The sequence below is a fragment of the Musca autumnalis genome, unplaced genomic scaffold, assembly GCF_047663935.1.
Source record: "Musca autumnalis isolate F117 unplaced genomic scaffold, ASM4766393v1 scaffold_3, whole genome shotgun sequence".
In the NCBI taxonomy this organism is placed as follows: Eukaryota; Metazoa; Arthropoda; class Insecta; order Diptera; family Muscidae; genus Musca; species Musca autumnalis.
Window position 1 is genome coordinate 47,586,255 of NW_027411866.1, and position 26,959 is coordinate 47,613,213.

General features: G+C 36.0%; 1 protein-coding gene across 33 annotated transcripts in view; it reads left to right on the forward strand.

Moving 5' to 3' along the window:
- The window catches only part of Appl (amyloid-beta-like protein), a 452,148-nt gene that overhangs the window by 289,410 nt on the left and 135,779 nt on the right, over positions 1-26,959 (forward strand). For all 33 annotated transcript variants that reach the window (XM_073974890.1, XM_073974880.1, XM_073974887.1 and 30 more), the window contains exon 2: positions 16,286-16,456. In XM_073974890.1, coding sequence (XP_073830991.1) covers positions 16,286-16,456 — 171 coding nt within the window. The remainder of the gene's footprint in view (positions 1-16,285; positions 16,457-26,959) is intronic.

The window sequence follows — 26,959 nt, forward strand, 5'->3', positions numbered from 1 at the left end:
TATAAAAACTAAAAACTACCCGAGACATGAAAAGGGATGCAACTGTTATAGAGAGTTTTGACTTAATTACTGTTGATACTAAAACAACAAAAACTAAATTACAACAAAACACTACAGCAAAGGGAAACTTGAGCGCCAACAATGACATTCTCTGTTTTTATGAGGAAATTGTTTTTGATGCTCCTCACTAAACTAAAAAAAAACGAATAAGAAAAAGCAGCAAATTTAATCTAACAACAACATAAAAAAAGTGCCCCAACAAAAATGTTACACCGAAAATTATGAAGTGCAATAAACAACAACAACAGCAACGGCGGCAACAACAATGGTACTCATACCATGAATTTTCATTTAATTTCACACAACGTCAACAGTGTCAGCAAAAAATGTCATTTCCAATGTTTTGCAATAGTGAAGCTGCTCCCTTCTCGTGGCGGCAATAAGCCAAGAGGTCTTTTTATCATAAAGTGTTGCACCATAAAGCTTTAGTTAAGCAAGTGTAGAGAAGAGCGGGGTACGAAGGGATAGATAAAAAACTTAATAAAAAAACTAGTTCAACACCCAACACAACAGACAGAGAAAAGTTCATTTAGTACTTGTTTTTTGTGTTCATGTTGTTGTTTAAAAGCCTCAAAGTATGCAACACAATTCAGTTGAGCACAGCTCAGCAGAAAAAACATAAACCAATGCGAAACAACGTAAAACAAGTGTCAGAAAAATGAAAAACTTTTCCATTTGTGTGTTCCATTCATAACCGCACTAAAGTAAATTTATTGCAATTTGCTGTGTGACAAAACCATACATTGATTTGTTGTTGTTGTTTTCACTTTATCATCATATTTTGTTGTTGTTGGTTTTTGTGTGTGTTCTGTATTTTTTAAGCTAAGGCTCTTTGTCTGCTATTGAATGTAAGGTTGACAAAGAAGATTGAAAAATTATGGCATACTTTCAGGGTTAAGAGAATAATGAATATGTGTTGCATGGAAATGATTTCACCTACCTACAACACACAAGTTCGATTAATTTATGGTTTAAAGGTGGGTGTTTTTTAGTATAACGATATGAAATGTAAGGCATTAAATAAAAAAGAATGTAAATTTAGAACATAGTGATGAGGTGTATATAAAGTTGTCGTTCAAACATGGACTTTGAAATGGAATTTTTGTGAAAAGAATTTTAAAGGTCGGTTATGCTTGTGATTGAGAAAAAAAACAAGTAAAAAAGTTAAAGTCGGCTTTGCCCACAGATATACGCACTCAGTTAATTGTGTTGATTGGGACTTTTATATATGGAAATATTGAATACCAGCTGCACAATCGAAATCCATTGCCCCAAAATTATCTATTTAGGGGTTTATCACCAGTTTGTGGCCTTTATCTGGCTGTTTATACCGCCATAAAAATTGACGACAAAATATACACTTTTTGGGTATTTATTCTAATGATTGTGTAAGTTCCCAAAAAAAGTTTTTAACTTTTGCAAAACAGTACCCGCTATAGAAATGTTAAAGTCACGATCACAGCGACTACCTGCTATTAAAATTTCAACACAATCCGATAAATGGATTAAAGTGCAAAAGGGGACATGTCCACTTGGAAGTGCATCGAATATTGGGAGTCATTTCTTGCAATAATTATAGTTAGTCAACGTAGGATTCCTAGAGCTCTTGTGCAATTATGTAAAGAAACGTGGAATTTCCCACGATAAAAATAATATCGTTGTTCTTAGAATCATAAGGACCATCATCTATGACATCTTTAAAACGTTCTTCGAAAAGACCTTCAAATGCACTTAAGGGCTTATGGCCACTTATTGAGCACGAAAAATGAAATTTTTCATGAATAACACCTTGAGCTATTTTCGGATTTTTTTTTCGCTGAAAAATATTGCACAGTGTTCTGACAAATGCCAGCCTACGAAACACTGCTTTTACTAATGCAGTTTGCCGTGCCCACTGTAGCTCGAAAACGAATAAACCGATCAGCATTTGTGCGATCATTAAGAACCTAATAATCTTGTATTTAATAGAAGCGGAATTAAAAAGTATCCATTTAAAAAAAAAAACACTGTAAAAAATGTGATCTGTCAAACTCAAAATTTCGATTTTAACTAAAAAACGAATAGTTTTTTTCACTAAATCCGTCAAAAATTGTTTTTAAAAAAAGTCTCTCGCTTAAGTACAAGCTTTTTATATGTATAATAATCCCACAAAAACATTTGAAGATCGGATGATGCGCATTCCAAAATGCCATTTTGAGAAATCGGCGTTTCAAACTTCGATGCTACATACAAATCGCAATGAATTTTCTCTTTCTTACGCTCATATCTCAGCTAATTTTTGTCCGATCATATTCTACCTTTACTTAAAAATGAGCCAATAAAAATATTCGATTTCGTAGAACTTTTAAGTGACCATAACCCCTTCAGAGAAAATTTGAACATTTGGATTTTAATTAGTCCAGGGTTGTTAAAGTTTTTCAGACCATTATGACAGGAATCATTTACATGCACACAAAAAAATATATCGATGTTAACAGGACCACAAGGAATAGCCTCGGTAAAAATTTCAAAATAATTCTCAAAAAGCCCATAATGTCATCAGCCATTTTTGTTGGTGTCGGAAGGGTATTTTAGAGTTTTTGGGCAATTTACTTCGGAAGTATGAACTTGCCCAAGATAATATTGTATCGTCGTAATAGGGACCGCGATTATAGTACTAGCGGGAAAAATTAAAAAAAAATCGGAAACAAGTCCATACATTTGCGAAATATTGTATGAGAGATAACTGAAGGATTAGACCGATATAATCCATATTTTAACCTGTTTTATAACTGGAAGAATTATCACGATATGCAAAGTTTGGACCAAATCGGTTGGCGAAAAGTGTTGAACTGTTGTGGGGGAGGTACCCGAGGAAGTGGACCGAACTTAAACTAAGTTTGGAAAAAGTATTACAAGTTGCAAAGTGTGGAAAAAATTGGCTAATCTGTTCGAGAGTTACGTACATACCAAACAGCCAGACAGATGGACGGGGCTAAATCGGCTCCCAATTGTCTGAAACAGATTTCGTCCATATAGTGTAACGTAATTTGGGTTTAACTTAATACCGTGTAGACGTTGTTTCATTACCCGACACGATTTGTATCAAATAAAACAAGGGTTCATTTAGGTTAAAATTCTACAATGCTTTATTAACGTCATTCACTTCAGTTCACACAAGACCTTATTTCGTTGCTAAGAACACAGTTTCTGACGGTTTGAAGTCGCGGTCTGAAGTACTACTCACTCACCCAGCAGCTACTACCCCGTATTTATACTCTCCCTCTGTTTTAGCCTCCTTAATCTAGGGTGCCACCGTGGTGCAATGGTATGCACACCCGCCTTGCACGCTAAAGGTCGTGGGTTCGATTCCCAGGCCAAACAACATCAAATTTTCAACGGTGGCAAAATACCCCTCAGTGATGTTGGCGACATTTCCTGAGTATTTCAGCCTTGTAAAACTTCTCTACAAGTGGTGTCTTAGGACACGCCGTTCGGACTCGGCAATAAACAGTAGGTCCCATATCATTGAGCTAATATGAATCGGGGTGCACTCATTGATATGAGAGAAGTCTCCCTTGTCCCATCTGGGATGTTTGTGGAACAATTATATTATTATATTAATCTAGGAAGTTATCCAATGTTTAGGCGAAATACTAACAGATTGCCAAAACATGTACACACATACAAACACACCGGTGAATGTAAACAACCAATGGGACAGAGATAGAAAATAAGGGAGCGGAGAAGAGGTTATAATGAATGACGTCACAAAGTAGAAGCATAACTTAATAATCCAAATACATAACAAATAAATTCGTCACAGAACTCTTATCAAGCCGAATTGTTTTCATTTCACATATTTTTTCTTATATATAGGTTAAGGTTTTTATAGCCCCTTCAAGCTTACAATGTTCAAAGCTTAAAGGGTGCCAGACGGGGAAGGATGCCAGTCGCTCTTAACTTTGATATATTGAGTTTTCATTTCAATGTGATAAGCTCAGGATTTATATGCAAGTTTTGTAGTTGGGTTTTATATTAGAACGAATGTTCTCTGAAGGAATATTTTATGAAAAAGCCAACTCCGGAGTCTGGAGTCGTGAAAAAGTCGACTCCAGAGTCGAAGTCGAACTAAAAAAGGCTCGACTCCGAAACCCTGATCGATTCATAAACAAATTACTCTTTTAAACGCGCTTTGTGTGTGTTCAAAGAAAAGAAATAGAAATAGATTTAATTAATCCATACTGGCAAAACTTATTATGTGTAAGGAGACACAATAAGTTTTCCCAGAATGTACAGCAAATAAGCTGTGAAATAATAAACATCAAATATCTAAAATAAACTGCTATCAAAGAATCCATTAAAAAGATAATTTCATTAAAATGAGAATAACACAAAAGACTAGCAGACTTTTGTTTTTGCGCTCCCCACCAGCGACAGAAATATTGTTGCTGGGCAATCTGGACAAACAAATATTTTATTGTAATTATTATTATGATTTTTATTGAAGCAACAATAAAAAGACATGAAAAACAAATAACAAAGAAAACAAATCTAAGGACCTCAAAGAATACAAAGGAAGGGAAACAAAAACGAAATCAACCATAAAAACGTGAGTTTGATGTGATATTATATTTTTATTCCACGAACTGGTTAACTATACACAAAGAAGAAGAACGAAAGAAAGTCTTTTGTGGAAGTAAGAACAAATGTTTCTTTTTGTGTTTGAAAGAAATTAAAGAAATATTGTTTTTTTTTTTGTTTTTGTGATTTTATGTTGGCCTTTGTTTTCTTGATAACCTGACATCCAAGGAAGTTTTTATGATGTCGCGTATGGGTAATATATTTCTTTTATGAAAAATATTAATGCTCGTTAACAAGCGTTGGTCATGTGCACCATAAAAGTTAGCTTAATGTGAAATTATTTGTGTTGTTTTCTTATCTAGAAATATTATTTTTATGTTTGATCTAGAAACACACTAACGCAAGTTGTTGGATAAGGCCTTTGTTGTATAAATTCGCTGTGCAGTTGTTACACAACACAAAAGTGTTCCCCGTCCAAGAAATCCCGAATTATTAAATCTAGAAAACTTTTTCACAGAAATTCTTTAGTAAAAAGGTCTTGCATGATTTGTCAAAGCTGCCTTAGATAACACTATCTATTGGATTTTCTCTTTAAACATTGCCCAACGGTAAAATATCTGGTTCTTTTCTATCAATAATTTGAAATTACTTAACTTCTGGTTTTAAAATCCTATAATTTCGTTACTGTCACAGACAAGTTATGATTCTACTTTCAAGAAACCCTGAAAAATTATATGCAGATTTTTTGTTTTTTTTCACAGAAACTGTTCTTTTCATTGCATACAGGTCGTGGTTGCGGATAAGTAACGACCGCACTCATACGCACAGGGTTAATATAACAAGCCAGGTTCTTTTTTAAATGAAATTAGAAGTGATTGGTATTACCTAAGCCTTACACAATATGTTTCCTATAAAGAAATCCCAAAGGAAAGATTTCGTTCCAGAAAGAAATAAGAAAATAAACATAAAATTAACAATTTTTTTTTTTAAGAATTGCTAAAGTTTTAGAACAAAACTAATGCAACTTACTTATCATCATGCTAAGCGCTGACACTCTCTAGCTTGCTCAGCTCTATGAAATGGTCTTATCTACACATTTCTAAGAAGAAAGAAAACGAAAAAAAACAATGAACAATACTTAACATTTATTTTCTTTTACTGTCAAACCGTTATTCAGCAGTGATGAAGAGATACAGCACTGAGTGTTGTGATGTTCCCAGTACCAACAAATACTCACACACATAAACAACTACTTTTCAGTTGGGAAACTTGTTTTTATAATAGCCTTAAATCTCTTCTTTTTGTGTATTTGTCTCTTCTTACTAACATCGCTCGTCAGCTTTTATTGTTTCTCAAGAGAGATACGTATGATGTGATGGCTGTGAAAAATCTCCAAGGGAATCTAAAAGTGTATACATACTTTTGTGTTTCTGTGTAATTGAGTTTGCTTAGTTCTTACACATGTATAGAGGTATGCTGTGCGTACATGCTTGTTTTATAAATACAAAGTTACATTTAAAAGTTTATTATATGCTTGTTAGACTTTAGATTGTAATTCTTATTGTATTGTAGGTTTTTTACTGTCCTACTTTTAGTCATACCAACCAACAAGCTACCTACGTAGCTACCTAGAAAACAACTTTTAGGTACTTACGAAGGCCCACACATCACCTTTATGTTCACAGGTACATACATACATTCATATGTATCTGGGTAGAGTAATATACATTTGCTACATCTTACTTACACTTTTTTAGATATTGTTTTTGTTTGTTTTAAAAGTACAGTAAGGCCAGTCTTTGTTTTTTTTTGCCAACATGATTTTGTTGTCTTATTTCCATTCATACCAAAAGAGAAATGTTAATAAAATTTAAATTTAACCACTGAAATTGAAACATGCGTTGTATATGTTTAACATCCCCTGACACCCATCCCCCACCAAATATGAGTAATGTTGATTTAATTAATGTAACGTATACACCCCGACCGTGGTGAAAACCGTGCCTGGCGTATGTCTTACCTTATGCCTTGGTTTAGTTTCGTTGATGGCAGCTCATCTCATCTCATTAGAATACTAGAAATGTTTTGAGAGTTTTAATTTTAGCCTACAATTGTTACAAGGTTTTTTTCCTTGCATTCAGATTTGCTTGCTTGAATAATTAAATGAGGAAAATCATGTATGTAAGTTTGTATACATCAAGTACTTGGCATGAAGGATATTGTTATAAAAAAACAGAAACTGGTTCTTAAACTCATTACGGCATGAAATTTTTTTTGGTTATTTTTAAATGCTACTGAGTATTTTGTGTATTTTAAGAAAGAAAAAATGCAAAAAGTTGAGTGTCTCGGTTACCACATATTTATAGAACCAATTTGTATAATATTTAAAACCAAACAGTTTTTAAACGGGGTTCCAATAGGACATACATACATTAAAGTAGCCTCCACATAGCCTTATGAATTGAAAACAAATTCATTCATTGCAAACAAATGGCGTATACGTTTTGACAACACGTATACGCATATTAACATATGTTATTTAAATGGGTTAAAATCACACTCATACTCAAATTCTGGTCAAATCCCACAGTGAGCTAAAAATGTAAAAAACATATATGATCACTGCGTCCCCTTCAGTTTGTCCCTAGGACCGACCGACTTACAGCGATTAATAATAGTCCCAACGGGCATAGGATCCAAAATGAATACTGGGCGTTACAATCACCATAAAGCCGAACATTTTCATAAATGCAATATTGTGTCTGTTTTAATAAAAAAATAATAAGAAAATTGTACTTTTGATAATTTTCTCCGTGGATATAGTCTTTACCGCCATGCGAAAGTGGGCTACAAAATAAATCTTGTGTTCATTCATTATAGGGTGAAGAAGGTTCAGTCCACCTAGTCGAATTTTTATCAGTCCATGGGCGCAAGTCTTAAATTCCGGCTAAAGGACAGAAGAAAATATATTTTACTAGCAGATCCCGTTCCGCGCTGCTCGCCCGTCGTAATGAGTTTAAATGACTACTATTAATGGACTTTATGCTTGACAATACAAAAATATCATCTGCTCCGTCGGAAAAGGTCGTAAGTCCCTCTCAATAAATTTTTCAGGAGAAAGAAAAAAACATTCCATCGCTGTCTGTATTAAAGATTTTATTATGGTGGTAAAGGCAGTATTTTTCGTTTATTTATTCCGCTTCAATACCTGTACTTTGTTTGATAAAATTCCGTCGCGTTTGGGAGATAATTGGATGTCTTTGGACTTACGACCTCTTCCTTATACAGTTTTGTATTTTTGTAGGGACTTACGACCTTTACCTACAATTTACGGACGTTTTTAAATAAAATATTTATACTTTACAAAACAATGTGGAAAGGGTATTATAAGTTTGTTTTGTCCAATATTCGTGTAACATCGCGAACTATTCGTCGTAGACCCCCTCCCCTTGCCATTTTTTCATGTCTTGACGAGATAAAGCGATCTAGCCATGTGTGTCCGTCTATACATTAACAATTGTAATAAAGCTCCAGGTCTCAATTGTGGACTGATCGTCACGAAATTTTGTGGAGAGGTTCCGACCAGAAGTGACCCCATTAGATGTTGGTTATGATCGAAAGGTGTGAAATGGACCAAACCCACAATATTTAGCCGACCCGTAGATGTCCTGTAGATAGCAGTAATATTCCGATCGGATCGAAATTTTAAGAATGATTTGAGTATAAGACAAAGAATAAGCTTGCAATTTAACATGGTGATGAGATAAATATTAGCGGGTTTAATGAACCAAAACTTTTGTGTGAAATCTTATATAAAAGACAATGTGTGTATGATCCGCATAGACTCAAAAACGGCGGAACCGATTTTTTTTGAAAATTTCAGAGAATATACAAGGAACAAACGAGGTGAAAATAGGCTTTATAGTTTTTGAATTTCGGAGGGGGCGGGGGCAGGCCCTATTTTTTAAAATCGCTTTTTGCAAAAGTAATGAAGTATCGGTCAGAAAATTAATTTGCGAGGCAACGGTTGTTGAATTTCCGACCCTAAGAACTTATTCCATGTAATTTTCAGATTATGCACAGGGATGTATGTCCCTTGGTGGAAGTAGGCTATATATTTTGTTGAATTTCGGAGGAGCGGGTTACACCTGTGCCCAATTTTTTAAATGCGCAATATATAAAACTTACGAACGATTCCGTTTCCCCAATCCTGGGTACATATTTTAGTACAGAGTAAAATTCTAAGTCGGTATAACCATGACCGTCTGTCCGTCTTTTGATATTAAGATACAGCTCGTAATTTTTAAGATAGATCTTCGTGATTTTGTATAGAAGTTTCTATTACTTCTAGGATGTTTGGTATTGACGCCTTCATATAGCCCCCATAGAAGGTACCTCCCGATTTCCGGTATTTTAAAGGTGTGGCCTCAATATTTCTCCGAAATGGGTGAAATTGGGTATTTATTCTTCGTTTCGTGTATAAAACTTTCGCCCATAAATTTGTCTATATAGGTCCGCATCTTAAATTTCATGATTAATTCCGTTAATGTACGTGGTTTCTTAGCTACATTGTAGTCCCAAATAGTGCCCTTTTTCGTCTTCCCAAATATTTCTGCCCCAACTCACTGCATCTTTTGTTTTTGTCTGCAAACCATGTAGAATCTTCAGCATGTAACGACTTCCTGCGTTCAGGAAGTTTATCATCAGAGTTTTCAGAATCACCGTGAAACCCATAGGGAACTAGACCCATGACACCATCGTCTAATTCAATTTCAAATTCATACTGCTCTTTGTTAGCAAAAATCATGATGCCTTCTTAGTTTAATATCATTTCAATCAATTATTATTTTAGAATCATTTAATAATTTTTGTTGTTGAGAATTGTTTGGCTGTAGGCTTTTCATAAATAAAAATCCAATTTTCTGATTTTGAAGCTTTATTTTCCAATATTTCGATTGGACTCTCCAATCATCTTAAGGGAACTACAAATTATTTTTACAGATTAACAACAATTTTATATAAATATATTTCATAATTTATTTTCTTGAAAGATAGTTGTGGTAGCTTCTACCAAGAGCTTTCTTCAACTAAAACTTGGCGCGTTTGTATTTGTTCACTGTATGTCTGTACATTTGAGCGCAGTTGTCAGTGTCTGTTTTGTAATTTAATCTAATATCGTTTGGAGTGTTAATAATGTGTAACATCTCTAGAGTGTAACGTTTATGATAGTTACTCTCTTGAGTCAGTATTTTTAATATAAACATTGCACTTACCCGTCCGTTAGAAAGTTTGACTTTATTGAATTTAGAATACAAACTAATCTCGTTATGTGAATAAATGTCCCTAGAGAAACCACAAATTACCAGTTGATAAAGTTAAGTAAGATATACGACAGTAAAAACAGTAAAAATTTTGATTTTTTTAAATTTTCAATATATGAGGTATTTGAACACATACAGCATCCCAATTTGTATCAATGAATAGGCCATAAGTCCATCTTTCATAATCAGCACGCTTATAGGGTAAGAAAAAGAGTTCAAATGTATATTTTAGTTGCAATGTAAAAATTATTACATTTTTGTTCAAAAGTTTGATCCACAGGCTCCGCCAAATATCATCCGATTATCATCCAAAGGTGTAGGCTAGTTCTTTACATTGTACCCCAACCATGGATGACGTTAAACATTATATCTGAACTACATTAGCTGTAGTATTATTTTAAAGTATACATTTTCCTGTGGACTTACGACCTTTTCGTACTCAAATTTGTACGTTTTGTGGACCTGTAACAAAAACGCGATTTCCAAAAAGTGGACTTACGACCTTTTCCGACGGAGCAGACGATATGTATTTTCTACCACACTTCTTAGGCCCATTGCAGACCGAGGAGGATTTTAAATTTATCAACAGATTTTGTCTGCAATCTTTCTTTCCTCTACGGACTTTGTCGGATTTTTCGCCCATTGATGCTGTTTATGATTTATTATCGTCCTTGTCCCCTATCCTTACTAAAAGCGATCTAATTATAAAAGTTTGAAAAATTGTTAAGTCGAATTCTGATGGACCGTTGAACCTCACTATTTAATGACATTTTTAAATATATCGTTTTAATTTGCAAGCTGAAGCACTCATAAGTAAATATAGCGAATATAGAGATTATAAAATCATATGCCCTCGAAATTCGACTACAAATTTATAGCATTTTGGACCACGGGAGATTCCTGAACATTTTCTGAATATTGTATGAAATTAGGTTCAGAAGATACATACATATATTAGGTTCAAGATAAAACATATTTAAAAAAGTGGGCGTGGTCCGGTATTTTGGCTACAAGTACGTACCTACAATCCCACACACACAATCCCATTGCCTCCCAAAAATTTTTGCAAATATAGCGTTTTTTTTTTTAAATATAGCATAGGGGAGGTACCCCGTCCCCTCTGGAATTCAATAAAATATGTAGCCTGTTTTCGGGGGCCATCCCTGTAAATTCCCTGACGATTTTAGGAAAATCGGTTCAATAGTGTTTGCAGAAAAACTTTAAATTGGAAATTTAAATTGAAAAAAGTTGGCGCGGTAAAATTTTCTTTCCATAAAAAACTAAGTTGGGTTATGAAGGCATTTGATTTTTATTCATAAAGATATGATGTTTTTTAAATATGACAAAGGGAAGTAACGCGCTCCTTCGAAATTCAAAAAAAAATATGCATCCTATTTTCACCGGGGACCATCCCTATATATTCCCTGACAATTTTAGGAAAATAGGTTCAGTAGTTTTGTAGATGTAACATATTTTAAAAAGTGGGCATGGTCAAGTCTTTGCGTCCTAAAAAAGTAGGTAAGGTAGGGGTCACAGCCACAATTGTCTCGCAAATTAATTTCCAAACCGATACATTCGTAATTATTGCAAAAACAGAATTTTTAAAGAAATAGGGGATACTTACCCTTACCCCTTCAAAAATGCAACAAAATACGTAGCCTATTTTCACCGGGGCATCCCTGTACATTCGCTGACAATTTCAGGAAAATCGGTTAGTAGTTATAGTAGGATAGATTAAAATTAAAAAAGTGGGTGAAAAGGTGGGCGTGGTCAAAATTTTGCATAAAAACATAAGCTGGGGTATGTCGAACAATTCAAAAAAAGAATTATCCAAATCGGTCCAGTCTTTCTCAACTGATGAAATTACCAACGAACGAGATATAATTTTTTTTTTAAATAGTTATAGCATTTTTAAAGAAATAGGGTATAGAAGAAGTACCCCGCCCTTCCGAAATATGTAGCCTATTTTCACCGGGGACCATCCCTGTACATTCCCTGACAATTTCAGGAAAATTAGTTCAGTAATTTTTGTAGATAATGATAGATAATGATGAATGTTGAGAAAAGTGGGCTCAGTCAAATGTTATTTACATTAAACCTAAATTGTTATGGTTATGACAAACATTTCAAACAAAGAAATATCCAAACCGTTCCAGCCGTTCTCAACTGATGTCATTACCAACGAATGACATTTGATTTTTTTTATGTAGATTAGGCTCTGTTTTCGCATCTAGAAACCAGTATATGAGTAAAGGCCAAAAAAAATTTAGTTTTCATGAAGCCAAGGTTTGTACTATTATAATACCCGAACTATTGTAGTTTGCCAGTAACTATGATTATTGCTGGATCAAATTAAGTGTTTTTGAACAAAGCTCAAAAATTTAGCAAAAAAATTTAATTTGCGTGGAAGTTATGACCGCGTAAATGAATAATAAAATAAATAACACGTAGAAGCTATCGAGATTTTTTACATTGCTATTCGATTGCTGGTTAAACCATTCAAATGACGGACATCTGTCCAAAGTAAGAGTAGAAGAATACAAAACCAGTAAGGAAGGGAGTAAAGTCGGGCGGACCGACTATATGATACTCTACACCACTGTGAATAGGTAAAATAAATATGGGAGCTAAATCCAAATGTGAACAGATTACGATACAATTTGGCACATATATTTCTAGACCTAAAACCGTCACACATTCCAAATTTCATCAAAATTAGACATACATAGCGTCTTTGGTGCATCAAATACCTTAAATCGGGCGAAAATATATATGGGAGCTACATCAAAATCAGAACCGATTTCGATAAAATTTGGCACACTTATTTCTAGACCAAATTCCGTCACACATTCCATATTTCATTGAGATCGGACATATATAACGTGTTTCGTGCAACAAATACCAAAAATTGCCAAAACTATATATGGGAGCTATATCCAAATCTGCACCGATGTTGATATTATTTGGCACATTTATCTATAGACCTAATTCCGTAACACATTCCAAATTTTATCAAAAATGGGCAGATACAGCGTGTTTGGTGCATCAAATATTTCAAATCGGCCGAAAATATATATGGGAGCTATATCCAAATCTGAACCGATTTTCAACAAAAGCAATAGCGTTCTTCATTAGACTAAAAAATGATCTTTCCCAATTTTCAGCCAAATCGAACAATAAATGCGACCTCTACGTTGCGAACGAACGGACGGACATGCATAAATCAACTCGGAAAGTGATTCTATGCATATCCCTAGAAGGAACTATGGGTCCATCTCTTTTCCTTAGGCATGTTACATACAAATGCACTAACACATAATACCCTTACCACAGGGTGGTGTAGGGTATAATCATCATTGATATGGGAGAAGTCTCCCTTATCCCGTTTGGGATGTTTGTGGAACAAATATAATATAACTTTTACTCGCAATAACCGAATCTAGTATCTCGAACAGATTTGAGAATAGGATTTTTTTCTCAATCCTTGTACAAAAAATCTTTCGTGTAGATTAAAAAAAAAATTCATTTTTTTTCGATGGGTTTTGGGTTTTCCCGGTTTTTATCATTCCCGGGAATCCGGGATTTCCCGGGAAATTTTTAAACACGAGAGTGGATCAATATTTCCGTGATTTTTTTTATCTTCCCATAGTAACTTATATGAAATACAATATTTTCAAAGAGTTGCGGGCTCAAAAATGGATGACATGTGTTACCCGGATTTTGCCCACACTGGCCATTTCCAATAGTCAAAGCTAATAAAATCGCTGTATGGAAAGTGATTTGGCTCAAAAAATGAAGTTATTGATCAGAAATTCCAATTTTATGGACCTCGAAAATCGTATATTTTATTCTTATTCTTAAGTTTGCTTGAAACAAGAAAGAAAGTATCAGTCAGCTCTGCCGACTGAGATATACCGTCAGCCTCGGACCTAAAGAAAAGAAGCAAACACAATACTTCTGACGTTTCTAGGGGCTCTTTGAGTTTTTGAGTCAATTTCTTAGGAAGTATGGATTTGCCCGGACAAAATACCGTTTTAACTAGGGCCGCACACAAAACATGTTGCCAAACATTTAAAACAGAGAGTGTGGGAGATTTCACCCTTCGACGTTTATCATTCGTACTACCCAATGTAGTTGGTATCGGCAGGCTCCCTCCCAACAAAAGTTGCGCCGTCGTAACAGGGCCTTCAAGTAGAATTTAAACGATTCGAGATTAGCTGTTAAACTGCCCTTTTCTAAACCGTCAAGGTTTCTTGGATCTTCATTATCTCAGGAAGTATGGACTTGCTCACGACAAAAATTGTACAGTCGTAAAGGATCCCGTAAAGACAAATTGTTGAAAAAAAAATTCAAATCGATCCGAGAGGAGCTCTAAAACTTCACTTTTTCCGAATTTTGTGTGGAACCGTTCTATGCCTGATGCTTATATTACCATATGCACAATTATGACCGATTCGGTTATTCACTTCTAGAGTTATCGTGCACACCATTTTAGCGATAATTGTTGAACTTTTGTGGGGAAGGTACCGGAAGTAGTCGACCACCGATATGGTCCATCTTCGAACTTATACTAAGTTTGTAAAATTTATTCGAATTCTGATTCTATGGTATAAAAGTGACGGGCATAGTTTATTCATTAATTCAATATTAGTTGTGATAAATGTGAAAAGATATTTCCCGATTTCCCGGGAAATATGATTTTGTTTCCCGGGAAAATCCCGTAACTAAATAACCGAGAATTCCCGGGAATTCCCGGTGTGGGATTTCCCTACCCAAAACCTTACCTATATAGCGTGTGTAGGGCATCAAATACCAAAAATATATATGGAAGCTATAGCCAAATCTTAACCGATTTTCACCAAAAGCAATAGCGTTCTTCCTATGACTAAAAAAAATTAAATTCCCCAATTTTTAGCAGAATCGGATAATAAATACGACCTGAAGTTGACGGATATGTATAAATCGACTCAGAAAATGATTCTATATATGTATATCCCTAAGAGGAACTATGGGTCTATCTCGTTTCTTGTTGCATGTTACATAAAATGCACAAAGAGATAATACCCCGCACCAAAATGTGGTTTTAGAGATAAAAACAGCCTATTCACCAAAATTTGCAGTTCCCAATTTACTTATTCCGGAGCTCATGTTACAGCGAGTTCGATGCTCAAAAGACTTTGTATGTATGTATGTACCACAAGCTTCCTTTTTTTGGATATTCTTCCACGGAAGCAATACATGGATCTCAGCCATTTATAATTTCCGTTTTTCCTTGTTGGGTACCTCGATTTATACTACAGTATGTTTCAGTGGTGGACACTAACTAACGCAATTCATTATTTAATAAAAAGTAATGCCCAGATCTTATCACCATGGTAGCCTCTTTTCAAATTGTCATAATCTTTAAATCTGCAAAAATTAGAGAAGCTGGGCATTCTTAGTATTCGTAATGTTTGAAATGTATTATATAAAAAGAAATGTTTAGTTGAGACAAGAGACCAAAAGAGATAGAGAGATAAAGCTTAAAATATAAAATGCAAAATTTTAATCCCTAATGTAATATGGGTGCCACCGTGGTGCAATGGTATGCACACCCGCCTTGCACGCTAAAGGTCGTGGGTTCGATTCCCCGGCCAGTCAACATCAAACACTTTTCAACGGTGGCAAAATACCCCTCAGTAATGTTGGCGACATTTTCTGAGTATTTCAGCCTTGTACAACTTCTCTACAAGTGGTGTCTTAGACACGCCGTTCGGACTCGGCGATAAACAGTAGGTCCCATATCATTGAGCTAATATGAATCGGGGTGCACTCTTTGATATGAGAGAAGTCTCCCCTGTCCCGCCTGGGATGTTTGTGGAACAATTACATGTAATATGCAGCAAGTCATAATCTTCTTGATAATCACTGGGTACAGAGTAACAATTCTCAAGAACTTTGAAAAGGAGAATAGAAACAAAAGTGAACCATTGCAAATGGTCATTGGTCACTGCTCGTTGCTCATGTTAATGACGACTTTGATTATAATGCTTATGGCGTAAATTATTTACCATGGTACTATGATAATAATGACGTTGATGCTGATGATAACATCATTGTTGTCAAATGTAACAATTTTCTTTAAAGTTTGAATTATACACTTTTTTCTAGCCTTTTGATTCTTTGTCCTCTTTATCATTTGCCTGCGATGTTACTTTGGTAACCACACAAAATATGTTAATAACTTTTGTAACTGTAACTACCAACGACTACTACCTCTACTACTAAGTCGACGACAATAAGATTTCATATTTATTTTAATATTCTGTTTCATTTCGTTCTCTTTTTTTCCTCCATTCTAGGCTGCTTCACCACGTTGGGAACCACAAATTGCAGTACTTTGTGAAGCCGGTCAAGTTTATCAACCGCAATATCTATCCGAGGAGGGACGTTGGGTAACAGATTTGAATAAGAAATCAACGGGTGCAACTTGTCTGCGTGATAAACTCGATTTGTTGGATTATTGTAAAAAGGTAAGTTAGAGTCCTTGTGAAATAAGACAAAAAATTAAATCCTATTTTAAAGGAATAGAAAGGGGCCAATAGCTGCAAAGCTACTGTATGGGATTATGGCATCCCATTAAAGCAGTTGGAAGTTAGGGAATAGCTTATATTTTTATATGTGTACGGATATCATAGACCACAAATTACTTTATGACTTTTGCACAAAGATGATGAACAATATGATGAGGTACAGTACAGAGTGTAGAACCTAGGCAATGTAAAACGACCATGACGCAACCACAAAAACCAACAACATTTTGTGTAAATAGCAGAAAATTTATCTTTAAAAGTTTATCTTAAGACACATTCTTTTGCAAATATTATATTATATTATATGTACATTTGGTATGTGCATAAGAAAATATTTACATACAAGCATTCAAACCGAAATTTACTCTAACACATGTAAATAGTAGACCTTGATATAATAGGGTGGAAAGTGTTTTCCTTAGATATTTTGAACATGTTAAATATGTAATTTAGGCATGTGGAGAACTTTGTAATATAAAAAGTTAATCGAAAATGTTCGATAGGGGTCTGCGATTCGATTTCCAGGCCGGACAAAAACATATAATTTGGCACATTTATTTCTAGACTGAATTCAGTCACACATTCCAAATTTCATTAAAAGCGGACGTATATAGCATGTTTGGTGAAGAAAATACGTGAAATCGGCCGCAAATAAATATGGGGGCTATATCCAAATCTGAACGGATTTTCACCAAAAGTAATTTTCAGATGAATCGGACAATAAATGCGACCTGTACGTTGCGAACGGACGGACGGACATGAATAAATCGACTCTGAAAGTGATTCTACGTATATGCTTAGAAGGAACTATTGGTCTATCTCGTTTCCTTTTGTATGTTACATAAAAATGCACAAAGACATAATACCCCTTACCACAGTGTGGTGTAGGATATAACAAGTGAGAAAAGGCTTATAGTCTGTACGGGGCCGACTATGTGATACCCTACACCACTACCTCTGTGAATAATCTTTTCACTAGAAAACATTTCTTTTATGGAGATACGAAAGTTTTCACTTATCTGGCTTTTATACCAAATGACTTAAGGCGAACTGAACCAAAATAATTAATATTTAATTTTATATTTGACTACTGTCGACATCGCCAACATCAATAGGCTTCTATCTTTGTGAGAAAATTTCGTGATGCATTAACGACTATTGCGATATCTCTATTATTTGACCACCTACGCCAACCTACTTTGCATAATTTTAAAGATGGGATTTTATAATTTTTTAGTCTGGCTTTGCTTTTAGAAGGTCCCCAACCAAAGGTGTGATATCCGCCATTATTACTAAAACCGCAAAAATGAGAAGTTGGGTTTTATTAGCGACTATTGCGATATCTTTGTTGTTAGACCACCGACGACAACCTACGTTACATTGTTGTAAAGGTGATATTTTATATATATTGACTTTTTCTCCAAATAAAGTTTTTGCTCATTCCGACCCCTAAAAATTATCCGACCATCATCAAAATCAATAGGCTTCTTCCTCTGTGAGACCCTCATTAACCTTCGAAATTTCGTGACGATCCGATTAAAATTGCGCCCAGTTGCGTGATTTCCAAAAAAAATGGAAAAATGGGATGAATTACCGACTATTGTGATATCTCCACTATTTGGTCACCTACGCCGACCTAGTTTGCATCATTGTAAAGGTTGAATCATCTACTTTCATAGTCAGGCTTTGCTTTTGGAAAGTATCCAACCAAAGCTGTGATATTCGTCATTATAACTAAAATCGCAAACATGAAAATTTGGGGTTTATTTGCGACTATTGTGATATCTTCGCTGTTTGATCACCTACAAGAACCTGCTTTACATCATTAGAAAGGCGATATTTTCTACTTTCATTATCAGGTATGCTTTTGGTATACCCCATATAGAAGCTGAGATATTCACTTTGAAAAAAAAAAAACGTTGTCTTTTTATCCACATAAGTTTTTTGCCCATTCCGACCCCTAAATATTATCCTACCATCACCAAAATCAATAGGCTTCTTCCCCTCCGGGACCCCCATCAACACCCAAAATTTCGTGACGATCCGATCAAAATTGCGACCTGTAGCGTGATTACAAGGTTTAGATGGACAGACGGACAGACGGACGGACACACATAGCCAGATCGACTCAGCTCGAGACATTCATTTTGATATATATAAGTATGGGTCTACGACCATTATTTCGATGCGTTACAAACTTTTTGGCCAAAACCAACTTATAATACCCCCCCCCCCCCCCCACATAGTGGTGCAGGGTATAAAAATGGTGAACAGTCAAAATCGAAATTTTGATTTTTAACAAAAAATGGACCATTTCTTGACCATTAATCGGCCAAAAAACTTTTTTAGAAATATTCTCTTATTTAAAGATAACATTTTGATGTCCACAAAAAATATATGAAGACTGAACACCAAACTTCAGTAATTTCGGATGGATAATATGGCTAAAACCTTCAAAATACCGAAAATAGGGCGGCACCGTTCCATGGTGCTATATCAAAACGTGGACCAGTACCAACATTTCTCTCTTGGAATACTTCGCAGCCCTGTACCAGTACCAGCTGATTTGGTTGGATAATATGGCTAAAACTTCAAAATACTGAAAATCGGGCGGTAGCCTTCTATGGGGGCTATATCAAAATATGGACCTATGGCCATAACTTTTATCAGAAAAGTGTTTTGTCCACTAGGACAATCGATAAATTTTGCTAAAATATTAAAAAAATTGAAAATTGGGAAGTACTGTTTTATGGGAATTATATGAAAACGTGGACCGACCTTCCGAATTTTTTCCCTCGACATTGTCAGCCAACAATAGGTAATTGTACCTAAATTCATCCACCTACTCCAACTCTTTCTATTTCGGCCACGGTTTATATGAACTCGCTAATATGAATCGGCGTGCACTCATTGATATGATGGAAGTCTCCCGTGTCCATTCGGGGAAAGAGAAAATGTTTGTTTAAGAGAACATGTTTAAACTACTATCAGGGAGGAACCCGAAGAACTTAACATGAGGGAAAGTAGAAATATTTCTGCCCTAGGCAACTCATTTGATATTTTTTGGATAGTTTGACAGTTATTAGCCTAAGTGTACTTAGGACAGTTTGATATACGACCCTCTGGTGTGTTTTTACAGGGACTTGAAAAAATCACTTGTGAAAATTTTTTCCGATAATTTTTCACAACTTTCGACGTGGATTATTACGGCGAGAGTGCATCGATCAAATTGGGAGAGAAAATATCTTTGGCCCCACGATCGGAAATTTCAGCCTCCATGAGGTAACATCCGACAACGGAATGATGCTGATCGATTTTGCAGCGGCAAAAAACATGGTAGTGAGCAGTACCAGATTCCAACACCTCGACATACACAAGGCCACGTGGATATCCCCAGATGGGAAAACAAGAAACCAGATTGATCATGTTGTGATAGACGGAAGAAACTCGTCCAGTGTGTTAGATGTCCGATCGATTCGAGGAGCGAACATCGATTCGGACCATTTCCTTGTAGCAGCAAAGGTACGCACTCGCCTTAATGTTGCGGCAAAAGTGCGACGTAACACAGGACGGAAGCTGGATGTCGAGAAGCTGCAAACACAACAGATAGCACAGGCCTATTCCGCTCAACTGACTCACATGCTGGATGACGGAACTGCTTGTCCTGATAATGTGGAAGCGCGGTGGCAAAGAATAGCCCACTCACTTCAAACTGCCGCAAAATCTGTGATTGGGTACCAAAAACCACCACCTGAAAATCTATGGTACGATCAGGAGTGCCGTAAGGCTACTGAAGAAAAGAACGCGGCATACAGAGCAACCAGAGCGAAATACAGAGCGAAAAAAAATATCGGGAGAAAAGGAGAGTGGAGAAGCGTATTTTCAGAAGAAAAAAGAAAGAGCAAGAAAAACGTGAGCGTGAGAAACTCGAGATGTTCAGGAGTCAGAATGAAGTCCGCAAATTTTACCAGAGTGTAAAACACCAGACTGAAGGGTATGGTGCAGGCACATTCTCCTGCAAAGATCATGAAGGGAATCTGGTAACTGATACAGATAGCGTACTGAGGACCTGGAAGGAGCATTTCCTGAAGCTCTTAGTATCGAATATGGGCGGCGATGAAGATACACCAGAACTAATCGCAAACGACGACGTTGAATGTCTTCCACCTAGCCTAATCGGCTGAAAAACAATAAAGCAGCAGGAGCTGATGGGCTGCCCGCCGAACTGTTCAAGACCGGTAGCGAAATGTTGATAAGGAGTATGCATCAGTTAATTACCGAAATTTGGCAGGAAGAGAGCATACCCAACGATTGGAACCTCAGCCTCCTATGTCCCGTACACAAGAAAGGAGACAAGACGATGTGTACAAACTACAGAGGCGTAAGTCTGCTCCCAATCGCATACAAAGTGCTGCCGAGTGTGCTGTTTAAAACCCATGGCCAATAACATAATCGGGTCATACCAATGCGGTTTTAGACCTGGTAAATCGACAATTGATCAAATCTTCACAATGCGCCAAAAGTTTATGGTATCAACACGCAAGACGTCCAGTAGACTCGGACCAACTGTTGATGTTCAGAACTACAATTTTGAGGTAGTAAATGACTTTATTTACCTCGGCACCGCCATAAATAAAACGAACAACATCAGTTTTGAAATCAAAAGAAGAATAATATTGGCCAACTGATGCTACTTTGGTCTAAGTAAAAAGTTTAAAAGTAAAACCACCTCTCGTCAAGCAAAACTTACGCTCTACCAGACACTGATACTACCCGTACTTATGTATGGATCTGAAGCATGGGTACTTGCGAAAGCAGATGAGGCAGAACTTGGTGTGTTTGAGATAAAAATTCTTCTAAAGATCGGTGCGTTTGGAAATCTATTCTTAGTTCGGCTTATAGAACAAGACGTTCTGTTTAATACAAAAGCCATCTAAGTAAGTAAGTAAGTGCATCGATCAAATTAAATCTTTGTATGTAGATAAAGGACATTCCCATAGCACTATGAAAAACTGGTCTAATGAATTCAATCGTGGCCGGCACTAGCCAAAAAACGAAAACGTGAGAGCCGCCCAAAATCGCCCGTTGTGCCAAACAAAAATTCAGCCGCGCGTGAACAGATAATGCAAGATCACCATGATACCGTGAGCTAGAGGTATCATTGGGCATTTCATCCACTAATGCCCGTAATTTCAACGCCTAGGTAAAGGTAATTTCTACATGTAATTTACCGAGGCGTGTAATTTTTGAAATCATGTGGTAACATTGGTGATTTTCATTCATGATTTCGCAAAATCATTGCCACATAGAAATGTTTTACAACTTTTAACATATTGGCAACGATCAACCAGGTAAAATCCTTGGTGTAAGTAACACGGCCGTTTTTGGCCCGGTAACGTTACGTACGAGTTGAAATTATAATCATTTGCTTACACGGGAGATATCTATGAACTCATAGATAACTACGCGTAGAAATTACGGACATCACTAACATTTGATATTGCATAAACACCTGGCCGCAAAAATGGATTTTTCTCGTTAGGTCCAGCAAAATTGGACAATCGCCCAAAAAGAGGCTTTTGTGGATTGGTGCAAAGAAATCGTGAATAAAAACTATCGTTGTGCTTCAACCAACGTTTATAAGATTGTCACAGACGACGAATCTCGAATTTGGGCTTAGGAGCCCGAAACAAAACAGAAATCGACCGTTTAGGTCTTCGAAAGAGAGCCAAATCCAACGAAAGTTTTTTTTATGGAAGAAGCACTTCGAAGCAAATGGTCGCCCAAAACAGAAATCGTCCGTTTAGGTCTTCGAAAGAGAGCCAAATCCAACGAAAGTTTTTTTTATGGAAGAATCACTTCGAAGCAAATGGTCGCCTGTTTCTTCGGCAAAACTGACCGTGTTGCGACTATACGGCTTCAGAAATGTAGGACGGTTAATTCTGAGTGGTACACTACAATTTGTTTGCCATAAGTCTCCTGAGAAATTCGAAAAAAGAACAAGAGAAAACGAATCATTCTGCATCATGACAATGCAAGCTCTCACATATCGATTCAAATCAGCGCCTGTTGACAGAACAAACAGTGGAATTGATGGGTCATCCGCTGTACAGCCCTGACTGGGGATCAAATGACTTTATTTGATTCCAGCATATCAAGAAAAGAGGCGTGGTCAACGATTTTGGTAGCCAGAAGATACTGTAAAAGCGTTCAAAAACCATATTTTGAAGGTGTCTCAATCGGAATGGAAAATGGCTTCAACAATTAGTTCGAGTGCACGAAAAACTTCACATAAGTCATGCTGGAGACTACTTAAGAAAATAATAAAACTATTTTTGAAACTTATCTAGTTCCCCTCGTAAACAATTTGTCTAAGTTTGAAATATTACGATATGAAAAGTTTAAATCATGACAGTTACCCCGTTTGAGTTTTTTTGTTCAACAGCCATTCTAGTTGGAGATCGGCAATGTTTTTTTATAGCATTTGGAAAAGGAAGTACTGACATGCCCGAAACTTTCCATACCTAAACTTGTCCATTTTTTGGTATACATCCAACATAAACATCTCCAACCTAATATAAGATTAATATAGTAACATATGTCTGCTGATTTTTTTTTTCACAAAACCCCTGCATCCTTCCGTTTACTGTCAGTTGTGTGAAATTTGGCTATAGCAGATTACAAAATACACACTCTCTCTCTCAAACACAGCATAAATACAAATGGCAAAGTATTTGTGTTTGCTCTTACGATTTTTTTGTCTCTCGTTGATCATGTTTGTGACTCGTGTGCGTGCTTTAACCTAAAGTTAAGAAGATTATGCGGTTTGCTTATCGCAGCAATCAGGTACAAAACACATACTTACGTACAAACACGCACACATAAAATCATATCGTTTTCTTATTACACAACCAATTGCTTTATACATACATATATTCTAACACATACAACAACAAAAAACAACCAGCCCTGACTATGGCAGCATCACACGATTCAGGTCCCATATGTATATTTTTACGCTGCAGAGTAGAATAAATACACAAACATACACAAACAAATCTACAAATTTATATACTCACATAGTACATACGAGTATATTGGATATTGATATCCTCATTTCCCAAACAGCTGCAGTCGTCGTTCATCTACGTTTTATTTGTAGAAAATTTGTATTACTTTCAGATTTGCCACAACTGCTTTTTGAGCCTTACTACCAACAATGTACTACCGGGCCAGCTAACTTGCTGGTTGGCTGGTTGGTTGGTCAAAGGTATGGCTTATGGTTGGATCGTAAAATCCGACAATTTAATAAACAGTTTTGTGGTCAGATGCTGCATAAAAGAAGTCGAAGATGAGAAAAAAGAACAAAAAAAAAACCAAGAAAAATGAAATCGCATTAACTGGGGCTAAAGGGACCAATGGGATTGACGTTCGAAGAATATGTTAGAAGAAAGGAATACAATTACTTAAGAAGGGGATGGGAGGCAGAGTTGCATAACTTTTAACAAAGGAAATATAATATTGCTGACTGTTGCCACACAGAGAAAATTCCATTGGGAAATTTAACTTCTTTGAGTACGGCAAGAAAAAGAGAATGCCACTCGCCATTAAGAAATGTGTATAAAATATAGAATAATATTCTAAATATTAAATACATATTTTAAATATAAAATCAATCGTTGTTATGGTAGAAAGAAAGTATGCTTAAGGCCGGCACGACACAAGTTGAGCTGTTGTTGGTAAATACTTTTCAGAGTAATCCTTTCTCAGAATAGAATGTCTTCTTGCAAAGACAGCCATTTCTCTAAAAGACCATCGGTTCGTTGCATTTATCATGAAAATATTCCTTGAATGTACATGGACATAAATACAGAAAAAGTGTAGCAGTGTAAAGGTAGCGAGGGTAAAAAGTAGATTAAAAAGATTTACAAGTGTTTATGTGAATGTGACGTTAACTGCAGATAAAAAATAGAGGGAACCAATAGAAAAGGCTTTCACAACTTCTAGTTGCCCTATCAATCGCTAGTGCCTAGAAACCTACGGAAATCCTGGCTGAATATTTTGGTGTAAAATTAATTCATTATCGTATCGAACGAAGTCATCAGGAATTGAAGTGGTGATCAAATCCAGCAGAGAGCGAAATAAAATAAAATGAAAAATAAAATAAAAAATAAAATATAAACAAATAAAATAAAAAAACAAGTAAGAAAAGTCTATAGTCGGACGGAGCCGACCATGGGATACCCTATACCACTATCCCTGGACAATCGATCTCCAGGGAACTTCCTTTCAATGATTGTGAAAATTTAATTATCAAATATCAGAGATGAAATGTATAATACTTATGACCAAAACAAAAAAGTTATCTAGCACGACAAAAACATTTTTGTAGCAGGAAAGGAAAATTTAATTCGCACAAACTAAAATGTAATGAAACCAACTTAGGTAGTACTACTACTTCCGTTTGTTTTGAAATTTTTACCACTTTCACACAAAAGTTTCAGTCCATTTTACCAGCTAAGTATTATCTGATCTTCACGTTGGTTTGTACGCTTCTTCTTCATCATAGACTCAAACCTTTTAAAATTTTGCGGATTATTATTTTGACCTACAGAGCGTCTACAAAATTGGTTAAAATTTTGTTTTTGGTCCATTTCATCCCCCTGAACATTTCACGATCATCACCAAAAACTAATCATTTCTATTCCGGGCCGAACCCGACCTCCTTAAAAAATTCGTTACAATCGGTCCATAATTACGGCCTTAAGCTTGTTTACAATTTTTAATGGACGAACACACATCGCTAAATCGCTTTATCTCGTCAAGATATGAATTTTGGCATACCAAATAAGGGGACTAGGACGAATATTTCGCAGTGTTACATAAACTTTTGGAGAGACAATATGTAGCATGGGATAAAAATGTGGTTCTCTACACAGAACCCATTATATATTAGGCAGTAGGCCCGTTATCTAGCAAACACTTTATTGCAATTTACATCAGAGGAAAGGTCAGTAGTTTTTTTTTCCATATGTAGGCTACTTTGGTTAATATATATGTCCTCAAGGAATTAAAATATCGACCAAAAATAAAATTTTTATATTTTTCATACAAAAAAAGGGTCCATTTCACCCGCTTAAGAATATCAGATCATCATTCACAATTGCACAATTGTATCGACCTATACTCTTTCCCGGTGCAAACTTTCGTGACTATTGATGTATAATTGGGACTTCTAACGAGTTTATTATTACACTACAAACAAATAATGGAATATATTAGGCTGTAACTCTGTTATCTTAGCATGTACATCAACATAATTTGCATCAATTGAAAGGTCAAGCGTTCCACTTCCAAGTATATCTCACTTGTCCGGAATGTCGCTTCCAGGAATTAAGATAAAAGCTGTAAATTAAAAATTTTCACAATTTTCACACAAAAGTTTTGGTCCATTTAACCCTCTAAATACTATCCAATCGCCATCTCAAATTGCAAGCTCGTCCTTTGTGATATACTCTTACCTTATTTAAAATTACGCGTTGATCGGACTATTATTGAGACCTACAGAGCCGCTAGAAAATTGGGTAAATATTATGTTTTTGGTCAATTTCACCCGCTAAATATTTCACGATCATCACCAATAAGAATAGGGATCTATTCTGATCTGAACCCGACCTCAATACAAAATTTCGTGACGATCGGTCCATAATTGCGGCCTGGAGCGTGTTTACAAGATATAATGGACAGACGGACGGACGGACGGAGGGACGGACGGACACACATCTCAAAATCGCTTTATCTCGTCGAGATATGAAGATTGGTATACCACATTGGGGGTCTCCGACGAATATTTCGCGGTGTTACATGAATTTTTACCAAAACAAACTTATAATACCCTTTTCCACATTGTGGTATAGGGTATAATAAAATAAGTATGTTGAAATTGAAAACAAATTCCACCTCCACTGTTCCCAAAATATAAATTTTTTAGCTTCCTGTGGCCATAGAATAACTAGCTATTCTAGTAATTCAGTGCGACATGCCCTTGTTAAAGAATGTGTTAGTAGGGGGTTCTGTAAGTAGTTGGGCAATTAGAGTTGGGCAATCTCGTTCAAAAAACAGGTCGCTTGGCAAACAATTGGCTCCTGCGGCCGTATTATTCTTCAGCCGGTTTACTTATCTTAGCCCGGCGGTATACACTCAATACCATCTTCTGTGATTGGAACTGTGGTATATTGTTGTTGCAGCAAGGCAAATATGTTCGTTGGTATATTTTATTCAGTTATCTGGTTCTGGTTTCTCTGTATTAACAATACAAACTGCTGCAGCCTGGACTTCCTGGAGTTATCTGTGTGGTCTCAATCCACATACAGGGCATGTGTTGGGTATCGTGGCATCTATTCGGGCCCAATATGAATTGAGGCGGCTGCGTCGTCCGGATCT